The sequence below is a fragment of the Nyctereutes procyonoides genome, unplaced genomic scaffold (genome assembly GCF_905146905.1).
Source record: "Nyctereutes procyonoides isolate TBG_1078 unplaced genomic scaffold, NYPRO_anot_genome, whole genome shotgun sequence".
NCBI lineage: Eukaryota > Metazoa > Chordata > Mammalia > Carnivora > Canidae > Nyctereutes > Nyctereutes procyonoides.
The window spans coordinates 609383-636804 of NW_026575129.1; the positions used below are offsets into that span (position 1 = coordinate 609383).

A 27422-nucleotide genomic window follows, 5' to 3' on the forward strand; every position below is an offset into this window, starting at 1 on the left:
TACAGTACTTTATAATAAATCTTGATAACAGCTAGGACAGGTTCCTTTTTTACTCTTTATTCTTTTTGAAGAGTATCTTAGATATTCTTGAAACTTTGCTGTACCATATAAACCATAGGACAACATGAGGGTTAGAAGCACTTATCCCCCCCCACACACACACACAGTTGAAAATCCATGTACAACTTTTGACTCTTCCAAAATAAACTGCTAATAGCTTAGCCAATAACATAAACAGTTGATTAGCACAAATTTGTATATTGTGTGTATTATATATTGCATTCTTACAAATAAAGTAAGCTAGAGAAAAGAAAATATTATTAAGAAATTCTTAAGGAAGAGAAAAATACCTATTTACAGTATTGTCTATATTTATTGAAAAAAATCCATGTATAAGTGGACCTGCACAGTTCAAACCTGTGATGTTCAGGGGTCAACTGTACACACATATCAGTCATAAAACTATATGCAGATCATCTGATTGACATGTATCAATCATAGGAAATATATACTTTACATGTATTTTATATATTAATATATATTAAAATATTTATATATTGTATGATATTTCTCTAGTATGGGGGGAATGGGAAGTTCATCATAAATATCTTTTTTAAATTGAAATTTTCTAATTGTTACTGCTTCACAGCCAATGCAGTTTACTTCTTTAAAACTTTTATAAAAGAAAATTTTAAACATATACAAAATTAGAATACTAAAGTGAATTCCTGGGTAATCATCACCCAGTGTCAACAGTTATCAACATGTTTGTAAATATTGTTTCATCTATGTTACCCTGCCTAGTGAATTTTGAAGGTAGAGACTGGAGTATTTTCAAACAATTCCTAATAAGTTGGACAAATTTCAAAAAGTTTCCAGTTTCCAAAACTGACTCAAGAAAATATGGAAAATCCAAATAGACCTTTAACAAGGAAAGAAATTAATAATTAATCTCTCCCCCGCCCTGTAAAAAAAACAGGTCACAATGGCTTCAGTGGTGAATTTTATCTGACATTTAAAGGAGAAATAAGGGGCACCTAGGTGACTCAGTAGTTGAGCATCTGCCTCTGGCTCAGGGAGCCTGCTTCTCCCTCTGTCTGTGTCTCTGTGCCTCTCTCTCTCTCTCTCTCTCTCTCTTTCTCTCTGTCTCTCATGAATAAATAAATAAAATCTTTTTAAAAATAAGTAAAGGAGAAATAATATCAATATTCCACAAGCTCTTCCAAAAACTAAAAAGGATGTGACATTTAGAAACTCATTCTGTGAGACCAGTATCACCTTGACACGATAGCCAGACAAGCAGAAGATTATAGATCATTGTCAATATAAAAGTCCTCAACAAAACGTTAGCAAACTGAATCCAACTATATGTATATATAAAACTGTATGTGTAACTATATATATAAAGATTATGTATCATGACCAAGTGGGATTTATTCCAGGAATGCATTTTTCTTCTAAAAATCAGGAACAAGGCAAAGATGCCCATTCTCCTGTCTATGCAACATAGTCTAGAAAGTTCTAGCTAATTCAGTCAGGCAATAAAAAGAAATAAAAGGCATTTAGATTGGGAAGGAAGAACTAAAACTATCTCTTCACAAATAACGTGATGTTACATGTAGAAACTCTTCAGGAATTTCAAAAGGAATGCAACAGTTATACCACGAAAATCACAAAAATGTGTTGGGGGAAAGTAAAGATTTAAAAAATGGATAGGGATGCATGGGTGACTCAGTTGGTTAAACATCTGCCTTCCACTCAGGTCATGATCCCGGGGTCCTGGGATTGAGCCCCTTGTTGGGCTCCCTGCTCAGGGGAGTCAATTTCTCTTTCTCCCTCTGCCCCTCCCCCAGCTTGTGTGAGCTCGCGCCCTCTCTCTCTCTAATAAATAAATCTTTAAAAAAAATTAAAAATAAAAAATGAAGAAAGATTACATGTTCAAGGATGAGAAGACTCAATATTGTTAAGAGGGTATTTCTCCTCAAATTTATCTGCAGATTCAATGTACTTCCCCATCCAAATTCCAGGGGAATTTTTCTGCAGAAATTGATAAACAGACTAAAATTTATGTGGAAATGCAAAAACATCTAAAACAGCCAGAACAGTTTTGAAAAGGACAAACAGGGAGTTCTTTGACTTTCCTGGGTTTTTTTTTTTTTAAGATTTTATTTATTTATTCATGAGAGATAGAGAGAAGCAGAGACACAGGCAGAGGGAGAAGCAGGCTACCCGCAAGGAGCCCAATGTGGGACTCGATCCCAGGACCCTGATATCACGACCTGAGCCAAAGGCAGATGCTTAACCACTGAGCCACCGAGACGCCCCAACTTTCCTGTTTTAGAACTTATTATAAAGCTACAGTTATTAAGAAATGTGGTGCTGCTATAAGACTAGATGTATTGAACAATGGAGCAGAATTAAGAGTCCAGAAGTAAATCTTGTATTGACACTTTATTAATTTTTGATAAAAGTACTAAGGCAGAAGAATATATGATCTGTCAGCAAATGGTCCTGGGACAGCTGAATATCTACACACAAAAAAGATGAACTGAGACCCTCAGTTCACACCATACACAAATATAACTCAAAATCGGGTGAAATGTAAGAGCTGATGCAGTAAAAACTTCTAGAAGATAGGAAAAAATCTGAAACATTTGGTTAGGAAGCATTTCTTAGATACACCACCAAAAACACAATTAATAAAAAAAAAGTTGACAAGTCAGACCTCATCAAATTTCAAAACTTTCGTACTTTTAAAAGATATAATTAAAAAAGAAAATGATATGGGACGCCTGGGTGGCTCAGCAGTTGAGCATCTATCTACCTTCAGCTTAGGTTGTGATCTGGTCCTGGGATCAAGTCCTGCTTTGGGCTCCCGACAGGAAGCCTGCTTCTCCTGTGTCTCTGCCTTTCTCTGTGTGTATCTCATGAATAAATAAATAAAATAATACAATCTTTAAAAAGAAAATGATAAGCCACATACTAGTATAAAATATTTGCAAAATACTTATTTGATAAATGATTTACATCCAGATTATACAGAGAATTCTTACAAATTATTAAGACAACCTAATCAAAAATGGGCAAAAGATATAGTCATCTCACTAAAGATGTAAGAATGGCTCTTAAGCACATGAAAGATGTTCAACATCATTAGTCATCAGGGAAATGCAAATTAAAACCACAATGAGGTGCCATTCACACTATTACAGTCTAGAATGACTATGAGACAGACAATAACAAATGCTGATAACAATGTGGAAAAGTTGGAACCCTTATGCCTTGCTAGTGGGATTGTAAAATGGTTCAGCCTCTTTGGAAAACAGTCTGGCAGTTCCTCAAAAGGTTTAACATAGAGTTACCATATGACACAGAGATTCCACTCCTGGGGTACGTAAATAAAGTAAAAACATATGTCCACGTAAAAATGTATAAATGAATGTTCATTGCAGCATTTTTCATAAAAGCCATAAAATAAAAATAATGTAAATTTCCATCAATCCAATGAGTAGATAGATGTAGATGTTATGTTTAGTGATAAGATGATAGGTAGTTTTCTAAAAGTGATTTCCTACATTTTATTTAATGACTAACATTAAAAAATTTTAAGTGCTTTATTTTATTTTTAAATTTTTTTTAGAGAAGGTTGTGGGGGTGGGGGGTGGAAGGAGTGTAGAGAGGATCTTACGAAGTCTCCATGCCCAGGTTGGAACCAGACCTGTGGCTCGATTTCAGGATCCTGAGATCATGACCTAAGCCAAAATCAAGAGTCGAATGCTTTACCAATTAAGCCACCCAGACACCCCTTAGATGCTTTTTAAGTAAAAACGAAAGTGATAACTGATGACCTAAACGACTGATATGGATATGCCTCGTGGATCCTGACTAGAACACATTGTTATTTTTTGAGTGTGTATCTGTACTCATTCCAGAGAGTTTGTCCTGTGTAAGCACTGCCTCAGCAATCCTATGATGTAGGTAACTATAATTCATTTTATAGGGAAAGACATTGACACGCAGAAAGATTAAGTAGCTTTAGAGCTCCCAGCTTGTAAGTAGTGGAGCTAAGTTCTGAATTCAGTTATTCTGATTCTAGCCTGTATGCTTAGCCACCATGGTGATACTACAGTGATGCTTTCCTTCTGCCCCTTTACTTATGCTTTATTTTCTTACATAGGGGTCCAGATTTTATGGAAATGAGCTCAAGAAAGAAAAGCAAGTCAACCAACGAATTGAAAATATGATGCAACAAAAAGCTCAAATTACCAGCCAACAGCTAAGGAAAGCACAATTACAGGTATTAATTTAATTGTTAAATAAAGTAGAAGCTAGTAGAATAGTAATTGATAGTAAAATGTATCGTGATCACGTCGTAATGAAAACAAGGTAAACTGTAAATGTTCATTACCATGTAAAATTTAACAGAGATGCATATGTGGTTAAATATCACCCTGCTCTTTTATATCAAGACCCCATACCTAGGCATTGTCACCTCCATTATACAGAAAAGTAAATGGAGCTTGAATTAGGGTAAATAACTTGCCTAGCTTCAGACTAGGATTTAATCCAAAGTTTATGTTCTTTTTATTATATACACATTTTGCAACTAGAAAAAGGCCACAGGATAAACGTGGCATGTTTTCTTCAAATGCCGATTTTGCAAAAATGATTTGGGGTAACATGTTAACTAATTAAATTAGAAATTTAAAGCATAATTATGTTGTACTCAAACTAGGGTAGACTGCCAAATGTCCAATGTAGTTTTAAGATAAAACACCAGGCTTCTAAAAATTTGGAGGCTTTTGGCTTCTCCACCATCCTCAGGGAATAAATACTCAAGAGTTTCCTCTGGTATTTAAAAGCTATTTAGGAGGAAAGTTAGAGTAGAGCAAAGTTGCAGGGCTTTGTGTAGTAGATCGAGAACACAAAGTAGTCAAGGCTCTGCTAGTAAAACTGAAGTTTACTTTTTTTTTTTTATAATTACTCTGAGTTTTTACCCTCTCAAAATCTGATTCAATTTGACAAAGCACTTTAGGCTATAAATAATGAAAAAAAATTATATTAATCTACTATGCCACAAAATTCTTCTCATGATAGAGTTCAGAAATGATGAATTTTATTTCTTCTTTATCAATCTATAATGTGTCATTTTCTTTCATATATGGTTTCCTAGAGCACAAGCTAAATTTTTATATTATGTGTTAAGTGGTTCTGCTATCATGACAAAAGATCACTTGCCTTTGTCTTTCAAATCCTCATTTTTAATGCTTCATAGTGTTGTACTCTATAGAGGTACCATAATTTATTTACATTATCCCACCAGGGTTTCAGTTTTTTGTTTTATATATAACCTTGTGATGATCATTCTTATCTATATATGTTTGCACTCTTGTCCTGTTATTTTCATCAAAGACTAGTTTTACATTTTCAACACCAGAATGCTAGTTTCCTCACATACTTTAAAACTCTATCTTATTAATTTTATCAATCTTGTAGTTTTTGCTGGTAGTGTCCAAATATTGTTTCATGGGTTTTTTTTTATTTTTTTTTTAATTTATTTACAATAGTCATACAGAGAGAGAGAGAGGCAGAGACATAGGCAGAGGGAGAAGCAGGCTCCATGCACCGGGAGCCTGACGTGGGATTCGATCCCGAGTCTCCAGGATCGCGCCCTGGGCCAAAGGCAGGCGCCGAACCGCTGCACCACCCAGGGATCCCTGTTTCATGGTTATTTTAATTGCCTTATTTGATAATAACAGTGAAAGAATGTCTTCTTTCATATTAGCCATTATTATTTCATTCTTGTGGGAATTTCCTTTGTTATTCTGTTTGTATATAGGCTAAGTAGCTAGCACAAGAGACCCCAAAATACAGCGGTTCAGATCAGTTAAGAGTTTCTTTATCCCATAATAGTGAGTAGTCCCAACTGATTGGGTTGTTCTGCTCACAATCGTAATTTAGGGACCCTGGTTCTACATTGTGTTGTTCTATCATCTCCGAACTGTTATCCTTACCTGGATTGACCAAATGGGATTATCTTTAGTCTCTGTTTCAGCCCCTAGAAAGGAAAAAAGAATGAAAAAAATCAAAGGCGAGTAATTTGCTACTCAGCAAGTGAAAGAGAGTTGTACATATTATGTCAGCTCACATTCTTTTGATGAGAATTTAGGTTTCATGACCACACGTAACTGTAGGAGAGGCTGTACAGGATATTTTCCAGCAGGGTGGCCATATGCCCATATAAAGATCTATTACTATGAAAGGAAGAAAGAATGGATTTGGGGGTTCAACTAGCCGTCCAAAGCAATGCCCTTTGCCTACTTTTCTAGAGGAGTTTGTATGTTTTTCTCTTGATGAATACATCTTATCATATATTTTTTTTTAAATGCTGTTAAGTGGCTTCTTCTTTTTTTAATTTTTTTTTTGAATTTTTTTATGATAGTCACACAGATAGAGAGAGAGAGGCAGAGACACAGGCAGAGGGAGAAACAGGCTCCATGCACCGGGAGCCCGACGTGGGACTCGATCCCGGGTCCCCAGGATTGCGCCCTGGGCCAAAGGCAGGCGCCAAACCGCAGCGCCACCCAGGGATCCCCCATCTTATCATATATTAAGGATTCTTTACCTCTTCCATTTGTTTTAAATATTTGTTTTTTTCAGTATGTTTTTCTTTTAATTATGCAGGATTTTTTCCCCTATACATTTTTAAATGTTTATGTAATCAAACCCAACATTATGCAGGATTTTTTCCCCTATACATTTTTAAATGTTTATGTAATCAAACCCAACAGTATTAAAAAACAATTTTTTTTTTGGCTTTGGTATTGTGCATAGAAAGTTATTCCTTACAACCAAACCTGTAGGTTCTTTTAGTATTTTTGTAGTATTTATCTTTAGTCCATTTGGAATTTGTTGTTTTGGGGTTTTTTTGTTTTGTTTTTTAGGAAAGAAAGAGCAGAGGGGGGGAGGGATAGAAGGAGAGAGAGAAAGAGAGAGAGAGAGAGTATTTTAAGCAGGTTCCATGTCCAACATAGAGGCTGAGACAAGGTTTCAGTCTCATGACACTAAGATCATGACCTGAGCTGAAATCAAGACTCGGACGCTTAACCAACTGAGCCACCCAGGTGCCCCTGGAATTTGTTTTAATGTAAGGTGTTATTAAATATGTTTTTCTTAAATAGTAAGTATTATGTTTTTCTTAAATAGTATTATTTTTTCTAAATGGTGATTCATTTTTCTAAACACCGTTTATTTAATCATGGGTCCTTTCTCCACCGAATTGAATGAGGCACTTCCATATACTAAATTCTCATTGTACTTGGATTTGTTTCTGGATTCTCTTTTCTATCCAACTGAATCTTTTTCTCTATCAGTATCATGTAATTTTAGTTATTCAATGGTAATAATATACTTTAATATCCTCCCTGACTACTGTGTTTTAAAATTTTTTTCTCATTCATTCTTTCAAATAATTTTGAGCATCATTTCATCAAATGAAAAAAAATTCCATTTTGTCTGTAATAACATTGTTTATAAATTGATATTAACCCCTAGGCAGTTTATTTTCAGAACTTCTTTTTGGTAAGTTTTATTGATCTATACAAACATCTCATAAAATTTTAAAGATATAATAATACGTATGAGTCATGCGATAAAACAACTTTTTGCTGTTGACTCTTTTTAAACCTCATATCCTTAAATATGCTAATAATCTGAAGGATTAGAAAACACTTTATATTGTATAACAATGCTTCATATTTTGTAAAAGTTTTGACTTTTTTGGGAGACTCTCTGACATCTTTTGCAAGGGGAGTGGCAGGAAATATGTTTTATGTTGATTGTTAAAATGTTTCATTTGTTGAGCTTCCTTTAAAAGAAATTGTACAAATGGGAGGGGATTAAGGAAATCCTAAGGAATCTAAAAGATCTGAGAGAAAGAGATTTTCATGGGAAATGCAATTATATTCTAGAGTTATAAAATTTCCAGATAATAGATTTTATTATGTGTGCTATGATGGTAAGAACTATTACTGCTAGTAAAACTGTGGTAACTAACCTCTGTAGTCATGAACTCCCATAGTGTTTATTCAGAACCTCCGTGTTCTCTCTGTCCTACCCTCAGTAGACTTCTTAAAAGTACAGTCATTTTTGCAGCTGCCAAAACATCTTATAGAATAGGTTCATAAAATAAATAGACAAACATCTATGTTGTAAAATGGCAACTACAAGCAAATCAGTGCATTTTGACCATTTTTAACAACTGATTTTATGAACTCAGGTTTACTGAACAATTTTTAGGGTTATTATAAGTCAAGAAAATGAAAAACAATTTTTCTTTTTTTTTTTTTTAAGATGACATTTGGGTTTTTTAAAGATTTTATTTATTTATTCATTGGAGACACAGAGAGAGAGAGAGAGAGGCAGAGACACAGGCAGAGAGAGAAGCAGGCTCCATGCCAGGAGTCCGACGTGGGACTCGATCCCGGGACTCGGGGATCACGCCCTGAGTCGAAGGGGGACGCTCAACCACTGAGCCACCCAGGGATCCCCCAAAGGCGGCGGTAAACCACTGAGCCATCTGGGCTGCCTGAAAAACAGTATTTCTGAAATAATCTCCTCAATGCAATCGAAAAAGGAGAGTTTTTAAAAGTACATAAAACATAATACTGATATAAAACACACTATTATAGCTTGGTTTGAAGTTATTTCAATATTAAAGACATTTTAAGATCCATTTTAGGGAAGCATCATAAAATAATGGAAAGAGCATAGTCTTGGGAGTAACTTGGTTTACAGGTCTACTGCTAACATTTTCCAGCTGTTTGAATTAGGGCAGATTACTGCATCTTAACAAGGTTTAGTTTCCTCCTGTATAAAATAGGAATAATAATTATCATCTCAGAATTATTTTGACCATCAAATGAGTTCATATAAGAAGTACTTAGCATGTTACATAACACATTTGGTATACTCGGTGTCACTTTTATTTTCAAAATTATAGGTAATATCATTAAGCCCTTTTCATATCTCTGGATAGGAACATGACATGAGTATCTCTTAATTCTTTCAGCCTTTGGGGGTTGGTTCAGTTCCACTTTACAAATAAAATAAGAATGAAGGTTAACTTGCCCGTTATCATGTAACCAGTAAGTGGCAGAGCTGAGACCCAGAAGGAGCTCTCACTCTTCACCATGGTGGCACACACTAGTTCTGAACTGTGGCAGAAGGGATAACATACATATTAGAGGCTCAGATCAGAACTTGAAAGTCATTTGGAAAGGAAAATGGAAAAAAAGGAAAGCATGAGTGAGGATTTCAGCAGAAGAAATTTGAAAAAAGCAGAGTGGTGTACATTTGGTAGATGCAGAGAAAAAACTGTTTCGACAAGGCTAATGACTGTAGAGAAGGGAATGTGTGAGTCACTCAGTGGGGAGGTTTCCTCTTGGCAACTGTACTTTTGCTTTAAGCACAGAAAAGATAATAGACTGCAGAAGAAACTGTCATAGAATTATTATTGTATGAGGCTAAGGAGAACTTTTTCCCATTTGGTTTGCTTTCTGTTTATGATCTTTTTCCTTTCAGTTTTTCTGGGTTAGGGTCCTTCAAATGCTGCTCTCTTATTCTCTGTTGAACCCTATCTTACATGTATTTTCTGGATTAACAGATGGTGGTTTTTAATCCACCCTAGTTTTTAATTAGTCTCCATGATTTGTTTACTTTTTTTTTTTTCAATGGCAGGACGCTATTCTCTAATTTACAATTGAGGTACTGGAAGAAATACTTGTTTTAAATCTGAATGATAGGGAGGTGCCTGGGTGTCTTAGCAGTTGAGCCTCTGCGGTTGAGTCTCTGTCTTAGAGGTTGAGCCTCTGCTCAGGGCGTGATCCTGGAATCCGGGGATCAAGTCCCACATCAGGCTCCCTGCATGGAGCCTGCTTCTCCCTCTGCCTGTGTCTCTGCCTCTCTCTGTGTGTGTCTCTCAGGAATAAAGAAATAAAATCTTTAAAAAATAATAATAAAATAAATCTGAATGATAGAATAATGTCGTAAAGTTCCATTTATTAGGTGTGGTGTCTCACTGCATGAGATCAGCGTTCTCCAAAAGTTTTCTACACATACGACTTTATCTTTTTTAAGCAGATATGTGTGTGTGTGTGTGTGCGTGTGTGCTATATAAGATATACATATATATGAGGAATCCCTGGGTGGCTCAGCGGTTTAGCGCCTGCCTTTGGCCCAGGGTGCAATCCTGGAGTCCCAGGATCAAGTCCCATGTCAGGCTCCCAGCATGGAGCCTGCTTCTCCCTCCTCCTGTGTCTCTGCCTCTCTCTCTCTATGTCTATCATAAATAAATAAATCTTGAAAAAAAAAGATATATATTTATTAGATAAAATTTATTCCTTTTCTGCTATGAGTTTCTCCTCTTTCCGTCCGATAAGGAAAGAATTTAAAGTCAAATAAGGTCCTTCTCCTGGTGGAACTCCTAATTTAGTATCTGATACAGTAAATGCATAGTAAGAGCAGGAAAATAACTAAGGGAACATTAAATTCCATGACATAGAGGATAGATATATTTAAGCTACAGAGAGATAGCTGACTCCTCAGGGCTTTAGGACAGACTGGGAAAGGCATTCTAGACAAAGAATGAAGAAGGCACAGAGCACCCCAGGTCATTCAGTGAGTTGCTGCCTAGACAGGAGCAGACCCTCTTGAGGCTCACTGTGGCTACTGGAAACAAATAGGATTCAAGGTGATTATTTTGAAAAGAGAAGTTCCAGGCTTCACCTGCAGCTAGTGGGAAGCTAGTGTCACTATAATGCTAAGAAGGAAGGCCATGAAAAAGAATTTTGCAGAATGGAAGCAAGGTTGAAGTCCAACATGGAGAAAAAGCTGATTTATGCCCCTGTAACTTTCCACTTTTGAGAAAACCTGCTATAGGGATCTCTACATGGTGGAAATTGTTTGTATTCCAGAGCTCACCATACTTGCTTATATCTGGCTATTTTCCCCTCAGTTTTTGATTGTTTTACTATGCAACTATCCATTGATCCTTTAGTAATAGATTACATCTTTAAACTTGTACCATGTGCCAGTCACTGTTCCATGCTCTTTCTGTATTCCAGCTTATTCAAAGTGATCATAGATCAAAATGATCACACAGCCAGTCACCCTTGGCTGCAGGGAAAGCTGGGAGACATATTTAGCTTCTTCAGCCTCTATAGTAGAGACCACAAAAAAGGAACACTTGAAAATGTGTATGCCTGTTACATAAACGCTTTTCTTACTGACCTACTTTGGTTATTTTTACCTCCTTTCATTTCCCATTCTTCTTTCTTATCCAATTCTTTCTCACTAGAGAAATTTTAAAAATGCTTCAAAGATTAAGGTTCTTCACTGTTATATTTGACATATATATTGAAGTTTCATGAAAGAATAAATTATAGCTTAAATTTTCAATTTTGATTTGTATTGACTAATGGTTACCAAATTTTAGCCTTATAAAAGCAGTTCTACAGAGGGTATGTTTACATTATGGTTGGTACATTCACTTGTACAATACTATTCAGCATAAACATAATATGCCAAAGAAGTATATAATCTTTCGTTGTACATTTCCTTTGTTGCTATTTTAAGACATTAATGTTATGAGTCAAATGAGAGTTGTTTATCTTACCTAAACTGAAGCTTTTATTTACAGTAAATTGGTCTCCAGATTTATAAAGCAGAAGAATCATTTGATACAATCAGTTGGAATAGTTCATCTATTCACTAAATATCTATTAAGTACCTATCATGTGATTGTAGTTATTGAGAGATTAAAGTGTTCATAGGGTATGATATTTGAGATTTAACTGCTCATCTTCATGAAAATAAAATCAGTTACCAGCCTTAATAAGCAATAATCAAGTATATATAGTTAGGTAGGTGGATGAGTGGGTGGAAGGATGGGTAGATGAAAGAGTAGATGGACAGAGACAGATACCTACTAAAAATGAGATATTAGTATTATGATCGGTAATGTTTCGATAGCATGTTGACTCAAAATATGTTAACTTTTTAAAAATTAAGGTTGACAGATATGCAATGGAATTAGAACAGAGCCGGGATCTGAACAATACTATAGTGCACATTGACATGGATGCTTTCTATGCGGCTGTAGAAATGAGGGACAATCCAGAATTGAAGGATAAACCCATTGCTGTAGGATCAATGAGTATGTTGGTAAGTAGATAAAAATCAAAGACAAAAAGGAAATTTCATAACATATTCACGTAAGCCTTACTGGTTCATGAAGGGAGAAGCTTTTAGTAAATTCTACCAGTTTGCTGGGAATTTTTCTGCATGCTTTATATGTGTTCAACATGTCTTGAGGTACAAATTTTTATTTCCATTTTACAAAGAGCAAACTCAACTCAGAGAGGTGTTTAAAAACTTCATAAGTAACTGTTCCAGTCAGAATTGGAGAAGAAAGAAAAGGAAGTGTTACTCTAAAGCAGGTTTGCAAGCAACTTGTTAATAAATTTTATTGGAACATAATCACACCCATTTATTTGTTGTATTAAAAGAGCAGAGTTGAGTACCTGCAACAGAGACCATATGATCTACAAAGCTTAAAGTAATTACTATCTGGACCTTTACAGAAAAGGTTTCCCAACCTTAGTTCTAAGGTAATATGTTTCATTAAAATAGTACTTTAATTAGTTTTTTCATGACTTGGAACTTCTGAATACCACCACGTTGCCTCTTCCATATCACCACTCTAAACATAGAAGGTAAAGATGACCAGGATTGCTATATGTGGCTAAAAATAGCACCTGGAATACATAGATTTTGCTATTAAAAAACATATAAGAGAAACAAGGAGAGGTCTTCTGTTCTGAACTCCTTACAATGCTTAGATAGCTATAAACCTAATTCCTGGAGTTACTATTGTATTATAAAACTATCATCTATTTGTTCGTTATCTCTGCTTCCCTAAGTATACAGGCAACTAACAATCCAGGTTCTAAAACAATGTTTATTGAAAGAGACTACTCTCCTTTCCTACAAATCATCACCTGATATTTGAAAACATGTATTTAATTTTATTAAGAATATCACCATATATTTATCTGAAATTATCTGTGTGCATATATATGTGTATATATATATATTTAAAGCTAAATCCACTGCTAGATCTACAAAATATTTTCCTTTCTATGAATTATATCCTCCTAAAAATTATTTCCAAATTCAAAATAATTATTTGCCATATTTAAACAAAGATTACCCCTTTTGTATGCTCAACTAACAGATTTCACTTCTAATGAGATTTGAGGTATAATTGCTTTTGTTCTATTAAACTCATAAAAGTGTATTTACAGATTAATGGTAGTGATGGTACATGTTTGATTATCCCAATCTATTACAGTTAGAATTCTTCTTTGGTTAATTTGATGGATCTTCATAATGTTCTAAGTTTGCACTCCTAGATAGAACACAGACCTGATAGCAATTATTTATTGCTGCCTAACAAACAGACTTTAAGTACTTAGTGGTTAACCATTTATTTGCTCATGATTCTATAATTTGGACAGAGTACAAAGGGGTAACTTTACTCTGCCTGGGATTGGCTACAATTACTTAGCTGGGCTGGAGGGTCCAAAATGGCTTTATTAACACAGTTTGGCCTTTCAGCCCATATGGTTGGAATGGCTTCCAGCCATTGAGCTTTCTCCTCTCCACAGGGTACATCATCGTTTAGCAGTTTAACTCAAGATCTTTACACAGTTGCTGGATCCCCAAAAAAGTAAAAGCTGAAGTTCTAGACTTCATAATGCCTAGGCTTCAAGACTCACATAATGTCATTCCCTCAGAATCTTTTGGTCAAAACAAGTCACGGTGCAAATTACTTGGCATGAGGGATTAGAACCCACCCTTGGACAGGAAGAACTATAAAGTATTGTGGCTGTGATTTACAATCTTCCATAAACCTAAAGGTTAAAGGAAGTTGTATCATAAGTTTTGTTCCAGATTTACCACAGATATAGCTTTCATATCCATTCCATTAGACTTATTTATATTTAAACCATTGATTTATCTTTCTAGTGCTATCTGCATTTTCTGTTTCAGAATACTGACCAAAGATTAACATAGCTTTGAGTAATATCAAGATTTTTTCAATGGCATTTGAAAACCATTAATGGCAAATTGATACTATTCTGAAGTAATCCCTTCAGCTGATAGATTGTTTTACATTTCTTTGAATTTTCACTTGAGATTTCAAAATTTCATTTGTGATAAAATTTTTTGTAAATGGTACTATGGTATCATCAACAGGATTTAAAAGTAATGGTCTCTTTTTTACTTTTAAAGTTTTAAAAAAATAAAAAATAATTAAAGTTTTTTAGTTCCATCTCCTACTCAAAATGTTTTCACCAAAAAGAATATTCAAGTCTTAAGAAATAAAACATAATTTTAAAAGCTCTTTCAAGATTTCATCACTTCATTTTTGGACATTTTATTTGGCTGACTGTATATCAGAACCTTTGATTTTTGTTCTAAATGAAAAATTTCAAAACCCCAAATATAGCAAATTCCAAATCTATATTATTATACCATGCAATTACTTTCTATACTGTTACTTTCAACAATTTCTTTTTTTTTTTTAATTTTTATTTATGATAGTCACAGAGAGAGAGAGAGAGAGGCAGAGACACAGGCAGAGGGAGAAGCAGGCTCCATGCACCGGGAGCCCGACGTGGGATTTGATCCCGGGTCTCCAGGATCCTGCCCTGGGCCAAAGGCAGGCGCCAAACCACTGCGCCACCCAGGGATCCCTATACTGTTACTTTCATGTAACATCATTCAGTATCATTCAAACTTTGATATATACTATATCACAGGTATGCCTTAGAACCAATGAAGTTTAGCTATTGGAAATGTGAGATAACCTTTTTATTAGTCTTATTTATTACCTGGGATCACATTAATATAGAGAGATCAGTGAGAGTCATGGTATCATAATACCATGATAGGATAAACTCAAAGCTTGATTTGAGACAGTGGCCTATAAAACAAATGTCCTTGACTTGAAAATGCACATCAGTAATGTGTTTTTTATGAATGCATTGATCAGTATGTCCATTTAGGTTTGTATATTTTTTCCCATGTGGTCCATTTTCTTTCAGTCTACCTCAAATTACTACGCAAGAAGGTTTGGTGTTCGTGCAGCCATGCCAGGATTTATTGCTAAAAGACTCTGCCCACAACTTATTATAGTGCCCCCAAACTTTGACAAATATCGAGCTGTGAGTACAGAGGTAAGTCTGATGAAGCACTCTTACTTACAGCCTTCCTGATTTCTTGTCACCTACAAAGTCAAGTCCAAATGGCCTTAGCGCCTCAGAATTCAGCCTTAGTTTATCCCTTTAAGTCCTACCTCCTACCACTTCTCCAGGTCATAATGGTGAGAACTGAGCTGAGTATCTATTTCCCAGATCTCTACTCTTCCACATATTTTTTCATCTCTTTAGAAACTCTTAATCTCCCTGACAAACTTTGAATTGCCTTAATTATAATCTATATTAACTTTAGCTGTTTTTTTCTTAATGTGCAATACATAAGTTTTTCTAGAATCATCTTATATTTATAACTTACGTTGTCATTAATTTCAGCCTCTTTTGTGAATAAAGTTTTTATCAAATGTTTTAAAGCAGTAATGAGATTCCTATATTTTAATTAACTGCTTTCCTTGCCCAACAGTCTAGTGAAGATGCTTATGAGCATTTAATGTCCAGGAGACTGATAATCAAGGAAGAAATAAGAATAATCCTTTTTTTTAAAGTTTTTATTTATTTATTCATGAGAGACACAGAGAAACAGGCAGAGACATAGGCAGAGGGAAAAGCAGGTTGCCCCAAGGGAACCTGATGTGGGGCTCTATCCTGGGACCCTGGGATCATGACCTGAGCCAAAGGCAGATGCTCAACCACTGAGCCACCCAGGTGCCCCAAAAGGGAATAATCTTGCTTTGAAAAGAATCTCTGAAATATAAAGATTTGATTATTCAGTAAAATTACCTAAACTGTCATGTATGAAAAACTGCCATTTTCTCTATTTTTCATAACTGGATTATCATGCTAGTGCTAAGACCTAAATCATAAATTTAAATTTTAGGGATCCCTGGGTGGCGCAGCGGTTTGGCGCCTGCCTTTGGCCCAGGGCGCGATCCTGGAGACCCGGGATCGAATCCCACATCGGGCTCCCGGTGCATGGAGCCTGCTTCTCCCTCTGCCTATGTCTCTGCCTCTCTCTCTCTCTGTGACTATCATAAATAAATTAATTAATTAATTTTAAAAAAAATGTTTAAAAAAATAATAATTAAATAAATTTAAATTTTAGAATACTACATCAAACACTCTCAGACTATGGTAGTAGAATGCATTGTGTTAAAGACTACTGTCCAGCAGCCCCGGTGGCGCAGCGGTTTAGCGCCGCCTGCAGCCTAGGGCATGATCCTGGAGACCCGGGATCGAGTCCCACGTCAGGCTTCCTGCATGGAGCCTGCTTCTCCCTCTGTCTGTGTCTCTGCCCGTCCTCTCTCTCTCTGAATAAATAAATAAATCTTAAAAAAAAAAAAAAAAAGACTACTGTCTGCATTGAAACTCTTAAAAAACCATAGCCTAGCACTTACTACCATTTGGTCATGTAAATGATCTTTAGATTCACTCCTCTCATTTGTATTCCACCTCATATACGCTAGAAATGAAACCTCTCCAAACTGGAATAATACACCACTTCAAGTTTTTAAAAAATTCTTTTTTTCATTCTTTCAAAAACAGCCTGTGGCAGCAAGTGCTTTTTGCCTATCTCTGAAATGGTGGTGAACAAAGGGGAAGCCCATTCACATGCAGTTACTACTTGTCTCTTTTACAGTATTCCTAACTGAGAAAGAGATATAGTACTAACCACAAATATTACAGGGTTTCAATAAGTTTGAAAATCCTTCAAAGGCCTTGTAAGAAGGAATTTTTTTTTGAGTCCTACTTGAACTCCGTAAAACTTTTGACAATATGATAATGAGAGCTAAATTGTTTTTAGTTCTCTTCAGTCTAGTTACTTACATAAATTGGAGAAATCTTTCTCAAATTAGAGCAGAATCTAGTTAATTTGCAGATAGCAAATGGGTTCTTATGTGTAAACAAACTATAGCACAAACTCACTGACTGTAAGTATATTAATATATATATATATATATATATATATATATATATATATACACTGTTGTTTTAAAAGTTTAAGGAAAAGCCATTTTTATTTTATCCAAAAGAAGGGAACAGCTTTAACTTTTGGAAGCCTAAGTGCTTGAATTTTAGTGGAACATGTCTATTTTTGTTCTTTAAGCAGTATCCTATGAAAAGGAAGTTAGTGAGTACTCCATTTCTCTAGGGAGTACTTCTCATTCAGAATAATCTTAGTTGGCTGCCAACTGCAGACTTTCCAGAGTTTCATTTTCACTAGAAAGATTCCATTTGAGTACATTATAAAACTGGTTTCTTCCAGAAGAACAAAGCTAATTAAGGTACTCTCTGAGTAAAGCTTGGCCAAGTTTTATATCACCATTTTCTAAAATTACCTTTGACTCAGCTGTTCATAATTAAATTAAGCTAAAAAGCTTTATTTTATAAAACTTTGAAAAAAAGTTTTCTCATGATACAGCAGAGAGATTTTAAATACTAGATGAAAGTATAACATAATTCAACTAATACCTTTTTCCAAGTATGTATTTATTATTTTGGCAACCATTTCCTCTACTTTCAGCTAATACTTCAGTGGGTAAAAAAAATCCATAGTTTCATGTAATCAAACTATCTTAGATAAATGACATTTTTGGAATTCTTTGGAAATTATGATCTCACGTTTGTGTCAAGATGCAGCTCCAGACTTTTCCCCATTATTTAACAAATCCGCAGACTTCCACTGAAGATTTTGTTATCTTTTCCATTCCAAATTCTGGTAATTAAGCTTTGTTTTCTGAATGGATGTGTGCATTAGTGTATGTTTTTGAGTGGAGTTTTATGTGTATATTATAATTAATTAAAATAGAACTACTTTCTAAAGCAACATAGTACCTTTATGTAAGATTATTCCTTTTTAGGGGCACCTAAGTGGCTTAGTTGGTTAAGCACTGAACTCTTGATTTGACTCAGGTCTTGATCTCAGGGTTAGAGTTCAAGCACCACATTGGGCTATATGCTGGGTGTGGAGCCTTCTTAAAAAAAAAAAAAAAAGATTATTCCCTTTTTAAAATAAACAAAAAAGGTGACGGGGAGTAAGATCCAATTGTTCCCACTTCTACTTTTGACCAGTTACTTAAAATTATGTTACTTAACCATTTTTTCTGGGCTTATCAGAACGATGTCTGAGATTTATTTGAATCGTTTATTATATGTAGATAAAAGTGACTGGATAGGGATTATATCAGCTGATTATATCAGCTGTTTCATAGTCTTCTGCCCTCATGATCTATTTTAATGCAAAGAAGAATTTGGACAAACTGGTGCTAACAATTATTTATTTCCTAAATCCATGAGCTATTGATTGCAGGATTTTTACTATTGTTGCAAAATAAGAATATTAATGTTTCTTATCAGCTGTTATATTACAGGTTTTGCTATGGCAACAAAAGTTAAACCATTTTGTTCCTTTTGAAGGTTAAGGAAATACTTGCTGATTATGATCCCAATTTTCTGGCCATGAGTCTTGATGAAGCCTACTTGAATATAACAAAGCACTTACAGGAAAGACAAAATTGGCCTGAGGACAAAAGGAAGTATTTCATCAAAACAGGGAACCCTCTAGAAAATGGTAAGCAACTTATTAGAATGCTCAAAGTATAAAACAAATAAAAAGCCTTTTATATTAACCCAGTTAATTTATTATCCCGCATAGGTGGTATGGTAGGACTAGATATATCTTTGTTATGAAAAAGTATTAAAATGAAAGATTAGAAACTTAAAGTATACTGTGGAATTTCTACGTTAAATTTGTAACTTTTAAACCAAAGAGATTGGCTTAAATCACTTTTAAATCAAATGAGATTGTTAAATCACTAGAGTTTCAGAATGTGCAGAGCCTCTGAACAAAATAATTTCATATCAGTTCTTTTCTGAAGACTAAGAACGGCTTGGATCATGTTGAGTCTGAGGAGGTTATCTATTTAAGGTGGCCTTTTAGTGTAGTTGTTAAAAAAGAAATTAGATTTTTTAAAAATTAGCCTCAAACATATCAAAACATTGGGTGGGGTTTTTTCCCCCTCATTTTCAAAGTGGTCTACAATCTGGTAATACAGACCCTATTTTGATTCTTCTGTATACACTGAAATAAAAGTTTTATGACGCCAAGGTTTTTTTCAAATGGTCCCTTTGTTACTTACCAGGGAACATGGAGACATTCTACATAGGCTTTCAACCCTCTGTCAGGGGTATGATTATTTCAAATATCTTAGCTGTCGTGCACCCCTGAGTAAAGTTCACCTGGATGAAATGGTAGAGGGTTTGCTCACAACCCATGGCTGTATTTCATGTCCACAGCTCATTGATTCTTCAAGGAGGACAGCCAGTGGTGGGGAAACCTGTTTGTAACTTTCTGTGAGGCAAATATGGTGGATCTTCTATGGCATAATATTCTATCGCTCATATTGTTTGGGGCTCACATCTTTGGAGGAAGTTTAGTGTGGACATCAAATCACAACCTCACTACCTTATTTAGAACTCCAGGAGCAGGTCTCTCTCTTTAATAGAAACATTAAACAATAAACAAGTATAATTCCTGGACACAGAGGCTTAGAGCAAAAGATTTGTTTTAGGGGGAGGAAGCACACAAAGCCTGATGTCACTTTGCTTTACATCTCAATTTTTTTCCTTACTCTTCACAAGAGAAGGTGAAGGAACCATTAAATGGTTATATCAGAGCATCTCCTTGAATACCTCCTATAACAGTTATGCTCACAATATGTAAAAAAAAAAAAAAAACATTGGGACTAAGGTAAATGTTTTTATTCTCTACAAATGTTCTTTTCATTTATTATACTGCATGCAAAAACTCACTTTGAAGATGTGAATTTTTAATTACTTACATATTTTGCTCTTGCTGTATTTCATATTTTTAAGCCATTTAAGTACTTTTAACTTTTTGTCCTCCTTCATATATAAATCCCTGTGGGCTGAACTTTTTAGCATATCTGATTTCACATTATGGCATTGGAAGTTGGAGCCATGGCAGGAGATTGATATATCTTTCTCTGAAGTCCAAGACATTTTTCTAATGTTTGCCCCTTTTCTGAAAGGTGCAGTCTTTGGAAAAGTACTGCTACTTTGTCTACAAACAAATAAGTGATAATAATTATTATTTTATATTTATTCTGCCAAATAAATCTGAATGGTGAGTGGGAAGCAATGTAAGAAACTGAAATACCATATACTTTCAGCACTCAGCATCTGTGTATCCCATATAATTATGGGATGCTTTCATTTTAGTGTTTGGATGATAAGAAACCTTAGTTTTGTACTCTGATCACCTCAGTTATGGGAATTTTAAAGATTTTTTTTTTTCAGAAAGCAAATAAGAAACTACTTTAGCTTTAATTTTATAGCCAGGCCTATCATAGAAGTAGACAAATTGAATATTAGGTAACTGCACCATTCAGCAGGTGCTCTAACAAGGAAGGGATGTGACGGCAGCATGCTCTGTTTTCTACTCTAGCGTTCCATCAGTGACCCACCTAAGGGACTGTGATGGACTCAAAAGGTACAAAACGGGATAAGGAACTCTGCAGAAGGGGGTATGAATGTGACAGACAGATAGATACCTTACTTGGTTTGTAGTTTTCTGCAGCTCTCTTTACCTTGACTTTTACCCATTCAGATGGGGAGAAGGGGGTCAGATAGATACCATTTCAACTGTGCCTTCCAAGATGGTCTGCATTTTAAAACTAGAATATGGAAAAATAAAGTAATGAAGCACTTACATAACAAATAATGCTAAATTTGAAAATAAGGCTTATTTTGTGTATGGCCTGGGAATTCAGATTTGGAAAACATCTGTCTGTAACTTAATTCATGTTACATGCTTTAAAATTTGAAACTAATCTGGTGTTTGTCATATTATTTGTATTATCTTTAGAAAACCCTCCTTAAAAGACCTAGTTCGTTTTTTAAGTAATTATGCATTTATGTGTGTCTTGAAACTAGAAATTTAATTTTTGCCTCTGCATTTATCTTAATTTGGAAAACATTTATATGTAATAAAATTATGACATGAGATCAGAAAGCTCTGTTGTTAATCTTAATTTTTATAAATACATTTAAACTGCATTTCTCTTCCATTAAGCCCAGAAAGTAATCTTTAATGATTCATTCATGAGGACATTTTTAGTCTTGGCATAGATTTAAGTATATTTTACAGTCTAATTGTGAAAATGCAAATAAAATGAGGTAAAAACCAGATTAGTATTTTTATTTTACTTTTTAATAGTAATATTAGGTTGTAGTCTACTGATAATAGTAAAGAAATATGTTAATCTGATCGGACCTTAAGAATTTATATACTTAAAGAAGCATAACTTCCAGCAGAAAGAATTACTATTTATTTCAAATGAGCCCTCAGTAAAAGTGATAATTTATATATAAGCAAGTCAAAATCAAAATCAGCATTTAAAAGAAGAAAAGTAAAAAAAATAAAAAATAAAAAAATAAAATAAATAAAATAAAATAAAAGAAGAAAAGTGAGAGTATTTTAACATCTGAATAGCTTCTTCCATGAATGAAGAAAATTTAAGGTTTTTTCTCTCTAAAAACAAAACTTGTCAGGCAGTAATTACTCTTGATTGCTTAATGCCTTTTTCCTCATTCTAATATAATTTTAATTAAATTCTATTTTAATGGGTAAAGGAAAAAAAGCTTTTTTTTTTTTTTTAAAGAAAAATTAATGTGAGTCTTGGCCTGATTCTATATTTCAGTTAATTTAGGTAAGATACACAAATTTGTGATTTTTACATAGGATGTTTCCTCTTCAAATGTATACTTTGGAAATAGATAATATTCCTTTAAAGAAAACTCTAGAATCAGTATTTTCTTTGTTAAACAAAGAAATACAAATAACATTTCTGATCTTGGCTCTTAGAAATAAAACTTTTAACAAAAGAAACAAAATAAACTAGATTTGTTTTATCTTTAGAAAGCATGTAGGGAAACCTCATTTATGAAGTATGTACTTCTTAAAATGAAGATAATTACTGTTCCTGTTTGTAATTTAGATAAACCAAGAAAAGAAGTTAATAAACTGAGGGAGCATGAACGGTCCATCTCTCCACTACTTTTTGATGATAGTCCTCCTGATTTGCAGTCCCAAGGAAATCCTTTACAAGGGAACTCTGAGGAAGAGGATAATCCTCAAACACTCCAAAATTCGATTGTTTTTGGAACATCAGCTGAGGAAGTGGTAAAGGAAATTCGTTTCAGAATTGAGCAAAAAACAACACTAACTGCCAGTGCAGGTACTTAAAAGTGATTTGATGGCTGCCATATTAAGATTTTCAGACTAATCCAAGTATAATATTAATAGTTTCTCCTGGGATCCCTGGGTGGCGCAGCGGTTTGGCGCCTGCCCTTGGCCCAGGGCGCGATCCTGGAGACCCGGGATCGAATCCCACGTCGGGCTCCCGGTGCATGGAGCCTGCTTCTCCCTCTGCCTGTGTCTCTGCCTCTCTCTGTGACTATCATAAATAAATAAAAAAAAAAATTAAAAAAAAAATAGTTTCTCCTTATGAAGCATATAGTAAAGTTTTACTTATCCTTTTTGATTAAACTTCTGATGACTTTATTCAGAATACTGTGAACCTACAGGAAAATTGGAATTAAGCAGAAAAGCCTATGAGCCCAAAGAAAAGCACTATCATAAATCTCATGTAGCTATCCTTTTTAAAGCATGCAATATATTTTAATTGATTTAGGACATAATACTTTATTAGTTTTCCCTTTGAAGTGTTCAGCCCTGTCCAGGATTACAGGAGAGACCCCGGGTGACCACAAAGTAGGAGATAGAAGAAGTCCTAACTAGCAATCTAGAACCAGTTAGTGAAGGGAAAAGAGTTTACAAATGTCAGTAACCCATGAAGTTATCACTGTGTCTTGGCATAGAAACTGACATTCTTCATGAGGACCCTAAATTATTATGATTAGGTTAATCCTTTTTTTCTGTACCAAAGAGTGAGAATAAGTAATACATTTTAGTAGGATGTGTATAAAAATGGAAATGAATCATTTAATGATTGTATTTGGGTTTTTTAAAAAAGATTATATTGATTTGACAGAGAGAGAAAACACAACCAGGCGGAGGAGTAAGCAGAGGGAAAGGGAGACGCAGGCTCTCCGCTCAGCTCTGTCCCAGGACCCTGGCTGGCATCATGACCTGAGCCGAAGGCAGATGCTTAACCGACTGAACCAATTATCAATGAATTAAATTATCTTAATCATTGTGTCTCCTAGAAATTTTAAAACACCTTTCCGAAAAGTGCTAATTTGCTTTGTGAATAACATAAAAAGAGTACATCTATTTTATCATTGTCTTAAATATAATGGAACCTAGAATCTTTGAATTTTTTTCTTTATGTGATAATCTATACAAAAGACCTTTTCAAAGAGTAAACATCCATCCTAAATTATATTCTGGGTATTTTCTATTAGTCAGCCCTGTATTGCTACTAAAGATAGTATGTAAACTAATAATATCACTTAAACTTAGAAATTACTCTTAGACTTCAAAATAACATGGAGATTTAAATATTCTTCAGTCCTGCTACCACAATATCTATACAATTCCTTTTCCTAAAATCATATTGAGCCTTGGGAAGATAGGTAGTTATCAGATGTTATTTTTAAATTACCATTTCACATCATTTCAAGCGTTTTGCATTCATTCACCTTTTCTTTTTCTGTATTGTAGTATCATATTTTTAAATGATACCTGTCAACTTCTTTGAGTCATCAGAGTTCTCTTCTTTTAAGGCATTGCCCCAAATACAATGTTAGCAAAAGTATGCAGTGATAAGAATAAACCAAATGGACAATACCAAGTTCTCCCCAACAGACAAGCTGTGATGGACTTCATCAAGGACTTACCCATTAGAAAGGTGAGATTTTGTATAATATTTATATAAAATATAATTTTATTTATATTTAAACATAAACTATATAAGCATATATACATATACTGAAGAGATACTACTTAGAATGGTAGTAATAATTCTTTGCTGGAAAGTTTTGAAACAATAGGTAACGAGAAAGAAGTGTAATGGATGATTGAATTTGGATTTGAAGAAATCTTTCTATGAAACCCTAAAATTGAGGTTTAGGAAACTTGCTGCCAAAAAGTTTTAAGAAAGGAATAGTTGAAAGACTTTTAAGTGTACCTCTGCCAATAAGAACAGAAATAAAAAGAATACTTGTGGGGATCCCTGGGTGGCTCAGTGGTTTAGCACCTGCCTTGCGCCCAGGACGTGATCCTGGAGTCCCGGGATCAAGTCTTGCATCGGACTCCTTACATGGAACGTGCTTCTCCCTCTGCCTGTGTCTCTGCCTCTCTCCCTCTCTCTCTGTGTCTCTCATGAATAAATAAATAGAATCTTTAAAAAAAAAAAAGAATACTTGTAAGACTCCTTTCAGCTATAACTTAATATACTGAGTTCTAAAGTCTACATTGCTATCAGATTAATAGGTTTGATAATTCAAAAAGATGATGTAGAAATTTAATTGATTTTGGCCAAAAAAAAACAAAATACTGTACTATCTTTAAATGGTAAAACGAGGGGTTTTGGAAAGGTATGTTTTATTATTTTTTACAGCTTGTAGATTTTTTCTGCAAACATACGCTTTTTTAAAAACAATAATTGTACTACACTCTATTTAATGTTCTGGGGCTTGACTTTCTCATATCATGTATGTGAAATTTAAAGAGGAGTGAATTTAAATAAACATTTTTCAATGCTCAGAAGAAAAGCTATAACAGAGAATATAATGTATGATCACTAAGTAGTTTAAAATATGTATGATATAGCTATAAAGCAATGTTTTCCAGTGTGTTTTTCAAGATATGAATTAGGTGAATCCATTAAATAAGGTTCTGGGTTCAAAGAACTTTGGAACATACCAGCCTTAGTGATTTTATATTTGAGAGCAAGCAGCTGGGGCGACAGGCAGTGGGAGAGAGAAAAGCCGACTCCCTGCTGAGCACGGAGTCAGATCAAGGGCTGCATCCCAGGACCCTGGATCATGACCTGAGCTGAAAGCAGATAGTTAACAGACTGAGCCACCCAGATGCCTCTTTAATGCTTTTTAAAACTATGTGAAATGTAAAATTTAAAATTTCCATGCAACACTAGTTTAGGAAATGTGCCCAAAAATAAAGTAGTTTTCCAGTATGACTTGTGAAGATGGTCACATTATTCCAATAACCTCTTATAACCCAATAACCTCTTATTGGTTATAAAAGGTATAATCATATTACATATGTTCTTGCCTTAATGTAAAACTGTATTAATGATAAATATTGACTCTTTTCTAGGTTTCTGGAATAGGAAAAGTTACAGAGAAAATGTTAAAGGCACTTGGAATTATTACTTGTACAGAACTCTACCAACAGAGGGCATTACTTTCTCTTCTTTTCTCTGAAACATCTTGGCATCATTTTCTTCATATTTCCCTGGGTCTAGGTTCAACACACCTGGCAAGGTATCTATATGTATAGTCATTCTGTTTTTTCTTGATCATTTGGTGAAATAACAGTTTCAACCATTGACATGGAGGCTATCGGATAACATGTTTTTTGTTTGTTTTTAAAGATTTATTTATTCCAGAGAGAGAAAGAGTAGGAGGGGCAGAGGGAGAGGGAGAGAGAATCCTCAAACAGACTTGCAGTATGTGAGGCTAATGCAGGGCTTGATCCCAGGACCCCAAGATTATGACCTGAGCTGATACCAAGAGTCAGATGCTCAACTGACTATGCTACTCAGGAGCCCCTATAGAATAACATATTTAAAAAAAAATTTTAGGCTAGTTCATTCTAGAATATAATTTTTGAATTAGAATCAAAAGATTGGGGGATCCCTGGGTGGCGCAGCGGTTTAGCACCTGCCTTTGGCCCAGGGCGCGATCCTGGAGACCCAGGATCGAATCCCACGTCGGGCTCCCTGTGTATGGAGCCTGCTTCTGCCTGTCTCTCTCTCTCTCTCTCTCTCTCTCTCTCTCTCTCTCTCTCTCTGTGACTATCATAAATAAATAAAAATAAATAAAAAGATTGGAGGTGGGAGGAAAGGAAAAGAAGAACAAAGAATCAGTGTTTGGCTGTTGGCTGTAGCGATTGGTTAGGTAGACAAGAGGAATGATGAGTACTTTCTTTTCTGTACTTGCCTTGTGTTTTGTTCGGAATGTAAGACTAGTGGTGGTCTGATTGTTGAGGAAAGAAAGGTGCTCATATCCAGAATTTACCCTGTAGGCAAGGGGATTTAATGATTCTTTGAAAGCCTTCATGAGTTAGCTACATTTCTTTTCTTTTGTAGACTTGTAAATGATTGGCTGATTCATTCAATACTGAATACTTATTAGGTATTGTTCTAGGCACTGGAAAGAAGAGTAGGAAACAAGACAAAGTCTTGCCTTCATGGAGTTTGCAGAATAGTGTGGTGGAATAAGCCAATGAAGAAAGTAAGGGAGCAGAAAATGACTTGCGGAATAAGAGTGGGGTTGGCAGCCATGATCCAGGGGCAGGAACTTGAAGGGGCCACCACACAAAGATGTAGGAGAGGTCCTGTGATTCGTCCCTGCTGCTCTTTCACCTCCGTCTTAAAAAGAAGATCCTACAGCTCGAAGGGTACACTGTTGGGAGTGGGTGAAAAGAAGGGAATTTTTAAAAAGAATGGGAATTAACACTGGGCACTATTTTTAGAATTTTATCATCATCCTGTCAGCCTGCCCTCAGAATAATTCCTTTATATTCTTATATTTAAAGTAAGAGAAAACAGGAAGATTACTGAGGAGGCATAAAAATAATTTTGATAAAATAAACCTGCTAAATCTTACAGAGGTTGCAAGTACTGCTTTTCTCATCTTTCTGTGCTCCTCATTCTTTTTTTTAAGATTGTATGTATGTATGTATGTATGTATTTATTTAAGACACACACAGAGAGTGTATTTATTTAAGACACACACAGAGACTCAGAGACACAGGGAGAGGGAGAAGCAGGCTCCCCATGGGAAGCTCCATGTGGGACTCAATCCCAGAACCCCAGATTCACACCCTGAGTTGAAGGCAGATGCTCAACCACTGAGCCACCCAGGCATCCTGTATGCCCCTCATTCTTAAGCTCATAGTTAGCTGACTTTGAT

At 35.0% G+C, this 27422-nt stretch overlaps 1 protein-coding gene across 3 annotated transcripts in view; it reads left to right on the plus strand.

Moving 5' to 3' along the window:
* Window positions 1-27422, plus strand: part of POLK (DNA polymerase kappa) — a 65482-nt gene that overhangs the window by 24831 nt on the left and 13229 nt on the right. For 2 of the 3 annotated variants that reach the window (XM_055342230.1, XM_055342229.1), the window contains exons 3-9: window positions 4178-4297; window positions 12070-12222; window positions 15171-15302; window positions 18696-18849; window positions 22298-22537; window positions 24048-24172; window positions 25603-25769. In XM_055342230.1, coding sequence (XP_055198205.1) covers window positions 4178-4297; window positions 12070-12222; window positions 15171-15302; window positions 18696-18849; window positions 22298-22537; window positions 24048-24172; window positions 25603-25769 — 1091 coding nt within the window. The remainder of the gene's footprint in view (window positions 1-4177; window positions 4298-12069; window positions 12223-15170; window positions 15303-18695; window positions 18850-22297; window positions 22538-24047; window positions 24173-25602; window positions 25770-27422) is intronic. The other variant, XM_055342231.1, reaches the window with a different exon arrangement.